This window comes from Rhamphochromis sp. 'chilingali' (genome assembly GCF_963969265.1).
Source record: "Rhamphochromis sp. 'chilingali' genome assembly, chromosome: 4".
Lineage (NCBI taxonomy): Eukaryota > Metazoa > Chordata > Actinopteri > Cichliformes > Cichlidae > Rhamphochromis > Rhamphochromis sp. 'chilingali'.
This window is the reverse complement of record NC_137948.1, coordinates 7,504,570-7,517,368: the sequence shown is the minus strand read 5'-3', so window position 1 is coordinate 7,517,368 and position 12,799 is coordinate 7,504,570. Positions and strand designations below refer to the sequence as shown.

General features: G+C 41.7%; 1 protein-coding gene across 1 annotated transcript in view; it reads left to right on the top strand.

Moving 5' to 3' along the window:
- The window catches only part of LOC308395417 (neuronal acetylcholine receptor subunit alpha-7-like), a 49,699-nt gene that overhangs the window by 11,489 nt on the left and 25,411 nt on the right, over positions 1–12,799 (top strand). The window contains exon 3 of the mRNA XM_080880268.1: positions 4,315–4,359. Coding sequence (XP_080736394.1) covers positions 4,315–4,359 — 45 coding nt within the window. The remainder of the gene's footprint in view (positions 1–4,314; positions 4,360–12,799) is intronic.

Genomic DNA, 12,799 nt, shown 5'->3' with positions numbered 1-12,799 from the left:
AATATAACAGTCACAATTTTGATGTACCATGGCCAATTCCACTGTTAAAAACTCATCTGCAGGATTTTTGCCAAAAACGCTTCATTGAAGACACATTCTCAACAAGTTTTTGTTATAAAAACATACTTTCACACAATGAGAATTTGCTGTGGTGATAATTTTAAAAAATATTAATACTAGTCATAAATGCTTAAGTAAACCATTTTGAATACTACTTCTTCAGTTGCCAAGTATGCTCATGCTACATTCAAAGTAAGATGGAAGTCTGTTTGCTTTGGGATAATAGTATTAACAACTCTGGAGGAAGATTCTTGACTCTTGAGGAAGATTAAAATAGTCAGAAAAAATGCTTGTAACAGATGTTTCTTTGCACAAGAGCAGGGACTTCTTTGCTTCTGCTCATGTTTGATTCAATCAACCCTGAGATATAAAGTATCTGCAGAGAAATGCTCCTCTTTCAGATAAACTGATGCATTGCAGCAGAAGCATGACCGTATCCATTGACCTGTATATAAAAGAACGAATTTTCACTATTCTTTGTCCCGATGAAGCTCTATTATTCAAAGAAACTGATGGGAAATATAAAGTCAATGCAAGTACATGAAGCACAATAGAGTTTTCTAAGAAGATATTATTTATTTCAGATTTTAGAATTTGTTGTCTTCCCTGTTTGGTGATTCTCTATCTTTGAAATATTGATCCTTTCATCTGGATTGGAAGAAAAAGAGGTAGGAAGTTATCCTATTGTTCCAAGCTGGGGATATAACTGAATGAATTCCACAGATGAAATCCTCTTTCTGGGGGAAAATGCACATGAAGATTTCAAACAAAGAACTATTTCATATGTGTATTACATTTTTCAGCCTTGAATGCTATATCGCTTGCAGTGAAATACAGATAAAGAGCTGTTATTAAATGCAAGTGTCCATCAAGCACAGCCTACAAAAACCAATCACAGTAGATTTATGAAAAGATTAGAGTGTTTATAGCGGGTGTCACAGAGCTGATATTGCAGCTCAGTGAAATCTCACAAAACACCAAAAAAAGAGAGGTCAGCCACAAAATAGAGCAAAAACACAGCAACCTTAAAGCAAAGCCAGGTCTCCAAAACTGTACATTAGGTTGCACACCAGAGGGACATAAAATGTTTCTTTGTAATGTATACAATAGAAGGCTGTTCCATTTCAACTGTGGAGAAGGAAGCCTGTTTAAAAGAAGCAGAGATTAGAAAGGACAGGTGGAGATAAGATTGTAGTTTGGGGGGAGTTAGGGAGGAATTGAGGAGGCAGAGGGATAGGGGGATGTAAACCGTGAGAATCGATTTTCACTACAAAGAGAAGTAAAAGCAGTGCTTTGCTTGGCTTGTCGCTGATGAAATTCGATGTTGTATGGTGTGTGCTGCTACATTTACAATTTAGAATAAGAATAAAACTGGTAACTGTAAAAAAAAATCTCATTTACTTACATTGTTTTTTTTTAATTGAGGTGACCACAATCCTGAGTGTGTGTGTCTATGTATAGTAAGTATGTTCAGAATTTCCATTATATACCTATGTGAAAAAAAATCCTCTTTTTAGTGAAAGACTGAAAAAAAAACATGTAGAGACAGGGTAGCATAGTCTACAGAATTGTATTTTGTCAAGACCAGTATCCTACACATTATAACTTCCTTTTTTTGTGTATGACTTAGGTTTAGTTATAGTTTTTGTTAAAATCTCTTCTCATGAATTCCTATGTAAGTGCATTTTCACAAATGCACTTGTGCCCTGACCTTTTTCAAGATATTACAGAATGTAGCTGCGTGTAAAAAAGCAAGTGTCCAACCTTATCAGATCAGATATTAGACAGTTTTGCCATCAGCCCCTTAGTAGAAAGTCTGTGTAATATATGATTGTACTGCATATGAGAATAGGTGAATCACTGCATGCATTTGCTTGCTCCTTGCAGGATTCTTTATATGCAAAATATGTTTTAATTGATTTATATTGGTAAACACAAAGACACGATTCTCTTCTTTGTCAGTTGCCTATTTTATATGGTATATTTACTTTAATTTACTTTAGTTCTAGTGTAAATGAGCATCTGTAAATGCTTTGTTAATACATTTATTGTGCCTTTTTATTGAAAATAGAAAATCATGGTTGCCAATATTAAGTGCACTGGCAGTAGCTTTAAAATTTTGAGTTAGATTTTGGAGGGCCAAGTGACAGGTATAATTTTCAACACGTCCTGTGATTGCCCTGGGGTGTCTCTCTGTTAGGATATGCCTGAAACACTTCACCTAGTAGGTGCCCAGTAGGCATCCTAGTCAGATCCCTGAACCACTTTAGCTGGATCCTTTGGATACTGAGAAGTAGCTGCTCTACTATGACCCCTTTCTGGCTGAGCTCCTCAACCAATCTCATAGTCTGAGCCCAGAGGAAACTCATGGCCATAGGTGAGAGTAGGAACATAGATTGTCTGGTAAGCTGGCAGCTTTCCTTTCACGCTCAAGTCACTCTTCACAACAAACAGATCTGTACAGCAGCCACGTCAGTGCTGACACTACAACAATCAGTTTGTCAGTCTCTGACTCCACTCTTGGGGTAACAACTCATCCTTCTAGGTGCATTACCCATTTCTGGCTGAGAACCATGGCCTCAGACTTGTTTTTGTTATATTTTAATCCTACAGAGAGGAGATCCTGAGGCCACCAAACCAGAAACCTTGCTCTACTTGCCTGCAAATAGAAAGTCTGTACACAAAAGTTGTGAACAGGATCAGTGACAAAGGACAGTTTTGCTCAAATAAAGGACTTAAAATACCCTCAAACATCCTCCAAAATTATTGTGAAGAATATGTCAACGCCTCTCTAAAACAATTTAATGGAAACATTATCAAAGTACTATTTACTGTTTGACTACCGTTTTTAGATTATACTATTAGGCAAGCAATATTCAACAGAGGGGATATATGTGACAGTGATTCATTTCTAGTATTTCAAATCTATTTAGCAGTAAAATATAGAATCAAAGTTTACAAGCTACTGTATACATCTTAAAGAAGGGTTTTCCTAACATCTCAATGAAAATCAAGAATCATTCCAAGCAAATATTTCAGTGTACACGTGGTCTCCCAACTAATGTTTAAAGATAGTCTTAAAAACATCTGAAGGTGACCTGTAAGGTCATATCTAACCATACTTCACCACTTGGACTGTTTCACAAAATAAGAAATCCTGAACATCCAGAGGGAGAAAAATAAAAGTAACAGCGTGAAAGAGTCTGATAAGACAGAAAACTGTTCAGAAGCTTAGTTCTGACAAACAGAGAAAAATAGAGAGTACAGTAAATTGATTTCATGATTTTATCTCAGTAACTTTAAAGGGAAAGTTTTGAAAGGGTTGAAATAACTGTATTATTCCAGCTTCAGTCATGGGTAGAAGATAATGTGATAAGTCACTTCAATGAATCCATGAATGTTAAAAAGGGGCTATTCAATGAAGAAACACAGCACGAGATCATCCAGTTACCCACAAGCAGCTTGCAAGTGTTTCAGATCCAAGGCAGTGATAAAACATGAACCCAATGTATCAGTAATAACACAAGGAGCAAAATGTGCTGCTGTCATGTAGGATTTCACAAAACAGACTCTAGTTCATTCACATCTCAGTTTCCCCCCTGCATTGTTCCTGTCTCTCTTTATCCAATACTACTACTACTATTTCTTCTATGACTTGCTTTGTTGAAGCATCTCTGAAATCAGTTTTCTCTGAATATTTTTTGCATTTATTGCTCTCACTCTCATCTCACTACTTCTAGAATCATAAAAGAATCAACAGCCATCCTCTCTGTTTTTCTCCATCTGAACATTTGACCATGAGTTGGACTTTAGGAGCTTCTGTGTATTTATACTTTCACAATATGGATAGAAATGGCTGTATGCTCATCTCTTTCTTGAAAAGCACTCACCCTGTCTATTGTCAATGGAAATTGTTGCTTGACCCTGTTTCTTTATTATTTTTACTTCTGTTTAAAATATTGATATATGTTACTTCTTTGACGTGGCAATGGAAAAACCTTGTAAATAAGAGAATGCTGAAAAAGTACATCATTGTCATTCAGTTAGCCGGCAGCTCAGACTCGTATGAGATGCTGTTTGACTTCATTGCCGATCTGTCTCATTATTGTGCCTTATGTTTACCAGAATTGAATAATTTCTTTCTTTCTTTTTTTTTTTACTCTTTCCCTGTAGAATATTGTCATTTACTATCTGCCTGCACCCATGTCAACTCACTGCTGATTATTCTCTCCGTCTCCTTTTGTTCCCCTCCAGGATGAAAAGAACCAAGTGTTGATAACAAATGCCTGGCTGCAGCTGGTACGTCTCACTTTTAAGTCCTTTTTTGTGTGATCACTGCACAATAATTGTCGTTTAGTATATTTTTGGAAGCCATATGTGGGCTGTGTCATTCATATTTTCAATAAGTGTACACATCTGACTGCTCTTGAAGGCATAGCACAAGCTACAACCAATAACCTTTTGTTTTTAACAAAAACAATTTCTGGGAACAAACAAGAAACAGCACGATGCAGTTTTATGGCAGACATCTTTAACTGCCAAGTATAAAGGAAAAATTATGTTAAGATGGATCACAAAGGATAATATGATATTATATAATATTTAATAATAGCATGGTATCATAAGGCTATTTATTGTCAGCAATATAGCAGGGGAAGGTGATAGAAATATATTTTCAAAGATATTCTTTCAGGACTCAAGATTTAAAACACTGGGTTACTTTATTTTGCTGTTTAAGCTTTTCTATTTTACCTTTGTTTTACTCTTAAAAATTATATCTGATTTGACATTCTCAACATTTAAAATACAAATTTTAAATCTTGGTTCCTAAAGCCACAGAAAAATCAACATCCTCCTCAACTAATACAGTCACACACTAAAATACAAAAAATAGTGCCGTTCCTACAGACAGGTGACAAAGAAAGACATTACTTTTTAAGTTTTTAGGCCACTACATGCCAGTCTCTGGGATATTCCTGGACTTATCAGCATTCCCATATTCCCAAAGATATTCTCCCACTTTATATTTTGATAATGGTAGGCGGCGTCTGTCTAACACATCAATCCAAAATCTCCCATAGGTGTTCAGCTGGGTTGAGTTCTAGTGACTGTGAAGTGACTCACATCCATTTCATACACATCAAACCACTGAACCATAAACCCCTAGTGTCTTGTGGATAGGTTCGTTGTCAGCTTGTCCAGGATCACTGCCGTCAGCACAGAAAAATGTCATCATAAATTTGACCACTCAGAACAACTTTGTATTGATCTGTATTTATCGTGTTCCCTAAGGAGGTAAGTGGACCAATCCATGCTAACTAAATACTGCCCAAAGCATAACTGCTACACAATATCTTCATTGTAGAGAGTCAACAGTTCAGGTTTTTACTTTGTTGTGGTGTAGAGGTATTTAATACAAAATATGTAGATTCCTGTTAAAAGTCCATCTGTGAGACTCACCTTTACTGAAAATAACTTGCACTAAGTTGAAGTAATTGTTTCCTGTATGACTTCATTAGTCTCTCATGTCATTGTGGGACAAATTTGATATTGTTGATATATTCTATTTTTTTTTTTAGTTAATTGAGGTTTGCAGATATTCGTTAATGCTGAACCCTCCATGGTGGCTGTTAGTCAGGAGGTAGGACAGGTCATATACTAAAAAGAAGGTTGGTAGGTTTGATCCCTGGTTGCACCAGTCTGCTAGAGTATACTTGAATGAGTTACTGAACACTGAGTTGCTCTTGATGAGTTCATCGGAATATGAATGTAAGACAGAAAACACTAAGATGTAGAAAAAAATGGTTGTATGAATGTGCGTTTGAATGAGACATGCTGTATACAGAGCTTTGAGTGTTCAAACAGGCTAGAAAGGTACTACATAAGAACAACTCCACTTATCTATCCTAAGCACTGCCACATTTTAGATTGTTGTCTGGACTTTGACTGAGCCATTGCCCATTGTGGATTTCATGACTGCAAGTTGTCCAAGTCCTTTGGTTTCAAAACAAGTCCAAATCAGTATCCCTCCACTACTGTGCTTGACAGCTGGCATGAGGTGTTTGTACTGTATGTTGTGTTGGTTTTTTTTGCCAAATGTGGATTAGGAACTTTATGGTCACACATCTCCACTTTGATCTCAAGTTTCCTAAAAACATTGTTACAAAGGCCATTTGGCTTAAACCACAAACTTAAGCTGCTGCTGTGTTCTTTTTAGAGAGGAGAGCTTTATCTTGGCAAACATTCCAAACAAGACATGCTTTTTACAAGTCCTTAAAATTTAATATGTTAACTGAGGCCGGTAGCATCTGAGATGCAGCTCTTAGGTTTTTTTGCAATTTCTCTGAGCATTTCTTGATCTGACCTTGCGGTAAATTTACAGGCACATCCATTCCTGGGGAGGCTGCATGTGTTAGAATATGCCTGAATGCTCTAAACCAGCAAACTGCTAAAACTGTTCAAATCTATTTGATAAGTAGCACCTGTCTTTTAATTCCCATGTAAGCAGTAAGGGTGTACTTTGTTTTCACATTACTCTATGCAGTCCAGTCAAAACATTGCATGACTGTATGTGTGAAGGGAAACATGGATTAGACTGTTGACTTAGGTTGCAGGTTGCAGCAAATGCCACACTATCTGTGGTAATTTTGTTTGCATATATTTCCAAGCACTACTTTCATAATTTCTTTAAAAACTTTGCATTGCTTCAACACAGTCCACCAAAACCTGTGTGTGGTTGCTATGCTGTTGTCAGACAAATTCCTATCTCTTATCCACTTAAATAGAATTTCTATATCAGAATAGAAACTGGCAAAGAAGTAAATAGCATAAAAAATATGGATTGCAGCGTTTAGTAGCTCTAGGAAAAGTGTTACATCAAACCAGGTAGGTACAACAGTCTCATTATAAGAACAGCCACACTCAGAAGATCCCATTAAGTATGTCACAGCCGTCACGTTGAGTTGGCTGCTGCCTACCTTACAAGTTGAATAAATCAATTATTCAGGAAGCCTCCTCTTTAATACTGGCATCTACTATGGTTCAGTGGCTCAAGGGGGCTTTGCAGACATTGCAATTTTTGAGAGAGACCTAAGATTTACATTAACCAGCTCATACAAAGTCAGCCAGACAGTCAAAGAAAGGACAAGTTTGGGATTACAGGTTTATCAGTCAATGATTGTTCTACATTCAGATGTGACTGAAATACTCAGCACTGAAAATAAAAAACAAATAAACAAATAAAAATAGTGTATCTGAAATTGTGTTATTGTTAACAATCCATTGATTATGAAACCAACATTTTGTAGAATATTTATATAGTAATATGGCCATTGCAGTGCAAATAAAATCAATTCACCCTTGCAAATAACGAAAATCAGATTAGTGCTACATTTTCAATTACCTCTGTTACCTCTTTGGATTTGCAGTTGACTCACATGTGTCATATATGAATTTGAAGAAAAAAAATCAGCCTTTCATACTCTCAAATTAGTGATGCTGTCACGGTTCTGGGTCCGTTGGACCCAGTAGTTTGAGTTTTATTATGTTTTAGTTTGCATCAGGGATTGTTTTCTTGTTCTCTTGTAGTGTTGATGATGATGATGTTTATTATTTGAGTTTCATGTTTCTGTGGTGTTTAGGATTTGTTCTTCGGTTGTGTCTGCTTAGTATTTGTCTAGCTCCATGTGCCATTGTCTGTCTGTCTCTCTGTCAAGTTTGTCTTAGTGTGATGGTTTCTTGTTCCTGTTTTATTGTGATGGTCTGCGTCTCATGTGAGTGTGTTTAGTTTTACCTTTGTCTCGTCTTGTGATCATTCCCAGCTGTGTCCACCACCTGTGTGTAATTCCCCTGTGATTCTCCGTGTATTTAAGTCATGTCTGCCGTCATTGTAGTTGCTGGTCCGTCTGTGTATTCCACCCTGCGTCATCTGTGTGTTTCCCTGCTGTCAACCGCTAAGTGTTTCTGCTCAGGTTCGTGTTCTGTAGTTAGTTTGTTCCCAGTCTAGTTAGTCATAGCTCCCTTTGCCGTTTGTATTTACTTTCATGCTCAATAAACCACCTTCACACCTTCACGACTGCCTGCGTTTGGATCCTCCTTCATTGCCTCCACACGGCTCACCTCACTCGCCGTGACAGTACGGACCAGCCAGATATGGATCCAGCGGCATTCACCCCACCCACGGAGCTTCGGGACCTCATCACGAACTCCGCTTCACAAATAATCAACCTGTGGCTAGAGCATGAGGGAGAAGCATTCCTCCACGTTCTGGAAGCCAGACTGCAACAGCTGCTCACGGATTATCCCTGGCTATTGGACTCACTACACCCACTCGCGCAAGACTTCATCCTTCACGAACTTCACCTACACCCACCAGCCGCTATCGCTTCCCAACCCAGCTGGACGCCGGAGGTTTTGCCCGGCCCGCCGGAGGTTTTGCCCGGGAGGAAGCGACGATCGCGCCGTCGGCGCGTCGCCCCACAGCTGGAGAATAGGACTTCAGAACTGCCGGCTGTGGTGAGTGGAAAAGACGCTCTGTCTGTTTCACCAGTTCATATGACTGTTTATACCGGGGCTGTGTTCGTTGAGTCAGCTGCTCAGCCGGTAGCTCGGTTAGCTTCCCAGCAGTCGCTAACTCAGTCAGCCACTCACTCATCACCTCCATCACAGTCACAGTCAGACCCAGTAGACACCATGTTACAGTCCATAGCCCAGTCAATAGCTCAGTTGGCAAGAGAGTCATCAGCCTTATCAGTTCAGCCAGCCACTCCACCACCTGTTACTACTTTGCTACCTGTAGCTCAGTTGCCACCAGTTCAGCAGCCTGTCCACTCATTTACCCAGCCTTTATCCTCACAGCCTCATTACAAGCAGGGAACACACTCCACACAAACTTTTGCTGGTTCATTTAAGCTGGCCATCTCAGAGGCAGTTGCTCCCTCTAGGGCCTCCCCAGAGGCTGGGTGTCAGTCACCAGCCAACTCTGGACCCCTAGAGGTCAAGACACCAGCACCAGCAGCCTCACCGGAGAACTCACCTGAACAGTCTCGGCTCTCAGCACCCCCTAAGAGCTCAAGTGAGTTCACCCGTCCGCCTCAGTCCTCTGCTGAGTGTATTGGGGAACACTTCCAGCCCTCTGAGGACTGTATCCCACTGTTGCTGCCTGAGTCTAGCCACGGTGCTGCTCAGTCCCAGCCAGTGTCCACACTGGCAGAGGTCTCCGTACCTGCTGCTTCAGAGACTGCTTTCCCTGGAGGGCCTGAGGAGCCCGTCCAGCCTCAAGTGTCGTCTGCTGGGGGTTTAGGAGAACCCAGCCAGCCTCAAGTGTCGTCTGCTGGGGGTTTAGGAGAACCCAGCCAGCCTCAAGCCTCGTCTGCTGGGGGGCCCGTGGAGCCCACCCAGCACATCTCCACATCACCTTCTGCAGCATCACCGCCGTCAGGTTCCGCAGCCGTCCCGCTGCCGTCAGGTTCCGCAGCCGTCCCGCTGCCGTCTTCATCATCTTCGCCTGGTCCAGCCTCTGCTTCGTCTTCGCCTGGTCCAGCCTCTGCTTCGTCTTCGCCTGGTCCAGCCTCTGCTTCGTCCTCGTCTGCTTCGTCCTCGTCTGCTTCGTCCTCGTCTGCTTCGTCCTCGTCTGCTTCGTCCTCGTCTGCCTCGTCTGGTCCTGCCTCGTCTGGTCCTGCCTCGTCTGGTCCTGTGGTTGCCACGCCGCCGTCGGTGCCAGCTCGACCCGTTCCGCCTCGCCTCTGCCGGCCGTTTTCCGGGCCTCTGAGATGGCATCATGGCCTTCGGGGACGGCCTCCGGAAGGTGTTCGTCGCCGCCGCTGGCATCGCGGCCGTCCTCCGGACCTGCTCGGTGGCCGCCACTGCCTTCCACGTGGTCGGCCTCCGGAACTGTTTGCCCGCCGTTGCCGTGTGCGCGGTCGGCCTCCAGAACTGCTTTCGCGCCACCGTTGCGTCCGCACGGTCGGCCCCCGGACCTGCTTCCTCGCCGCCGTTGCTGCACGCACGGTCGGCCTCCAGAACTGTTTGCCTGTCGCCGCCGTTGCTGTGTGCAGGGTCGGCCCCCTGAACTGTTTCGGCTCTTGTGTTGTCGGCCCCCGGACTTTACTGTGGACTCGTGTATGGTCTTGTTTTGTGTTGGCCTGTTTTTGGTTTATTCTGGTCTCTTGTGCTCCTTGTTTTTGTTTCAGACCCTCCTTCCTGGACCCCCTCCACCCGCCCTGGCTTGGTGCTTTGTGCTTTTTTGTTTGGGGCTGTCGGGAGCCAGCCCTTTGGGGGGGGGGGGGGGGGGTACTGTCACGGTTCTGGGTCCGTTGGACCCAGTAGTTTGAGTTTTATTATGTTTTAGTTTGCATCAGGGATTGTTTTCTTGTTCTCTTGTAGTGTTGATGATGATGATGTTTATTATTTGAGTTTCATGTTTCTGTGGTGTTTAGGATTTGTTCTTCGGTTGTGTCTGCTTAGTATTTGTCTAGCTCCATGTGCCATTGTCTGTCTGTCTCTCTGTCGAGTTTGTGTCTTAGTGTGATGGTTTCTTGTTCCTGTTTTATTGTGATGGTCTGCGTCTCATGTGAGTGTGTTCAGTTTTACCTTTGTCTCGTCTTGTGATCATTCCCAGCTGTGTCCACCACCTGTGTGTAATTCCCCTGTGATTCTCCGTGTATTTAAGTCATGTCTGCCGTCATTGTAGTTGCTGGTCCGTCTGTGTATTCCACCCTGCGTCATCTGTGTGTTTCCCTGCTGTCAACCGCTAAGTGTTTCTGCTCATGTTCAGGTTCGTGTTCTGTAGTTAGTTTGTTCCCAGTCTAGTTAGTCATAGCTCCCTTTGCCGTTTGTATTTACTTTCATGCTCAATAAACCACCTTCACACCTTCACGACTGCCTGCGTTTGGATCCTCCTTCGCCTCCACACGGCTCACCTCACTCGCCGTGACAGATGCTGTCTTGAATTTATGTTATGCAACTCCATACCTATTCTTAGACAGCTGTTACCTTACATAGCTTTCAGTCCTCCTCATCTGTTCCTGACAGACTACAAAGTTAGTGAGCTGTGATTAGTTCTGTTGGCTGTTAGTTGTGTGTTTCCAGCCAATGAACATGAAAAGAAGCACCAAACCGCCAAGGCCCACAGATGACAAGTGTAGTGATTAAGTCATTAGCTGCGTGAGTGCAGACATATGCAGCAGGCCCATTTGAGATGGATGGAATATCTTTGAAATCATTTTCTATTGTATATTTAACTGACAGATGGTGTGGAAACATGCTGACAGTCACAAGGACTAAACCTTTTAAGTGGAAGAAAAAAAACACTATAAAAATACATGCATGCACATATACATACACACAAACAGATGATCCCAAATATACTGTTGCTACTTTAGCTCTGGGGATTTTTGTTGGTACATGAGGAATTTGCCCTGTGCTTTCAGCAATTGAATGCCTCCACCATATATTTATATACACACCATATAGCTTTCATGCAGCAAAAACACATCCAACTCATTGGAGCATGGAAAAACTATGTCTTGTAGTGTCTGTCACTCGGATGTTAGCAGCAGATTCTTTGATTGCTGCAAGTAGTGGGACAAGACCTCAATGGACTGGGTGTGACAGACTAATTTATGGATTTTATTAAGTCTGAATACACTTGGTCAAGCCACTCCTAAGCCGATTTTTTTATAATGGCGAAGCACTTTATCCTGTAACCACCTTCGCCGTGAGTAAATGTGCTTGCCATGTAATGTTTGGGTGAATGGTCTGTCCACATGAATACCCTGACAACTAGATTTCCAAACAGTGAATTGTATTGTAAAGACATGCTCAATATTGTGGTTAATCTGGGTAACACGTGTGCTTGCACACAGATTTAGAAAAAAGCATAATACTAGCATACGTTTAGATGCCAGGATGAATGCCAGTATTTATACCACTGTGGATCATATATCATCATGCTGTGCATTACAAGTAATGAAAATAAGCACAGAAGCAACACATATCACACTCACTCTTTGTGTTTTTGAACCCTTTGATGCTGTGTTCAGTTAGCTGAATACTGGCAGGCTCAAATGGGACTGCACATGGTTAGTGCCAACAACTGCTGGCCTGGCAACGTTTCTGTGCCAAGCTTCATTATCAGAGTTAGAGACAAAGTAGAAGAGCCAACAGCTGTATTAGTCTGTGTGAAGAGGAAATATTTGACTTCTAATGGGTTGAAGCTGTCCTCTTGTTAAGGACTTAAAAAGCTTCTTATCTGCAAACAGAGGAGTATCTAATACAGCAACACTTTACTAGAAGTACTTAAAAATCTTGTGGTAGTTTTACAGTGATTTGACAAAGAAAAAAAAATCCATAGCAAACATTTTGAATATCATATTCAAAATGTTTGAGTGGAAAGTAGAATTCTGTATTATAGCGACAACCTTCGGTCCTTCTTTGCCGCTTCTGCAGAACGTAAAGTTTCTGACTCGTGCTCTTGTTAAGTCTCTTGGATGCCTTCCGATAGCAAAAAACGAGGCGAAGGAAAGAAGGTGCAAAACATTTATTTTCCTTACAAATCGAAAGGTACAAAACAAATGCCTCTGGTGGGAGCTCCGTTTATATTCCCTTTGTGTTACAACAAAAGATAACATTAAAACGGCGACGATCAGAAAACTGTTGCTCCACGTCCTGCTTGCTTACCTAACCTTTTACCCACACCCCTCCGCATGCGGGCCAAATACACACCCCCTTTACGACATCT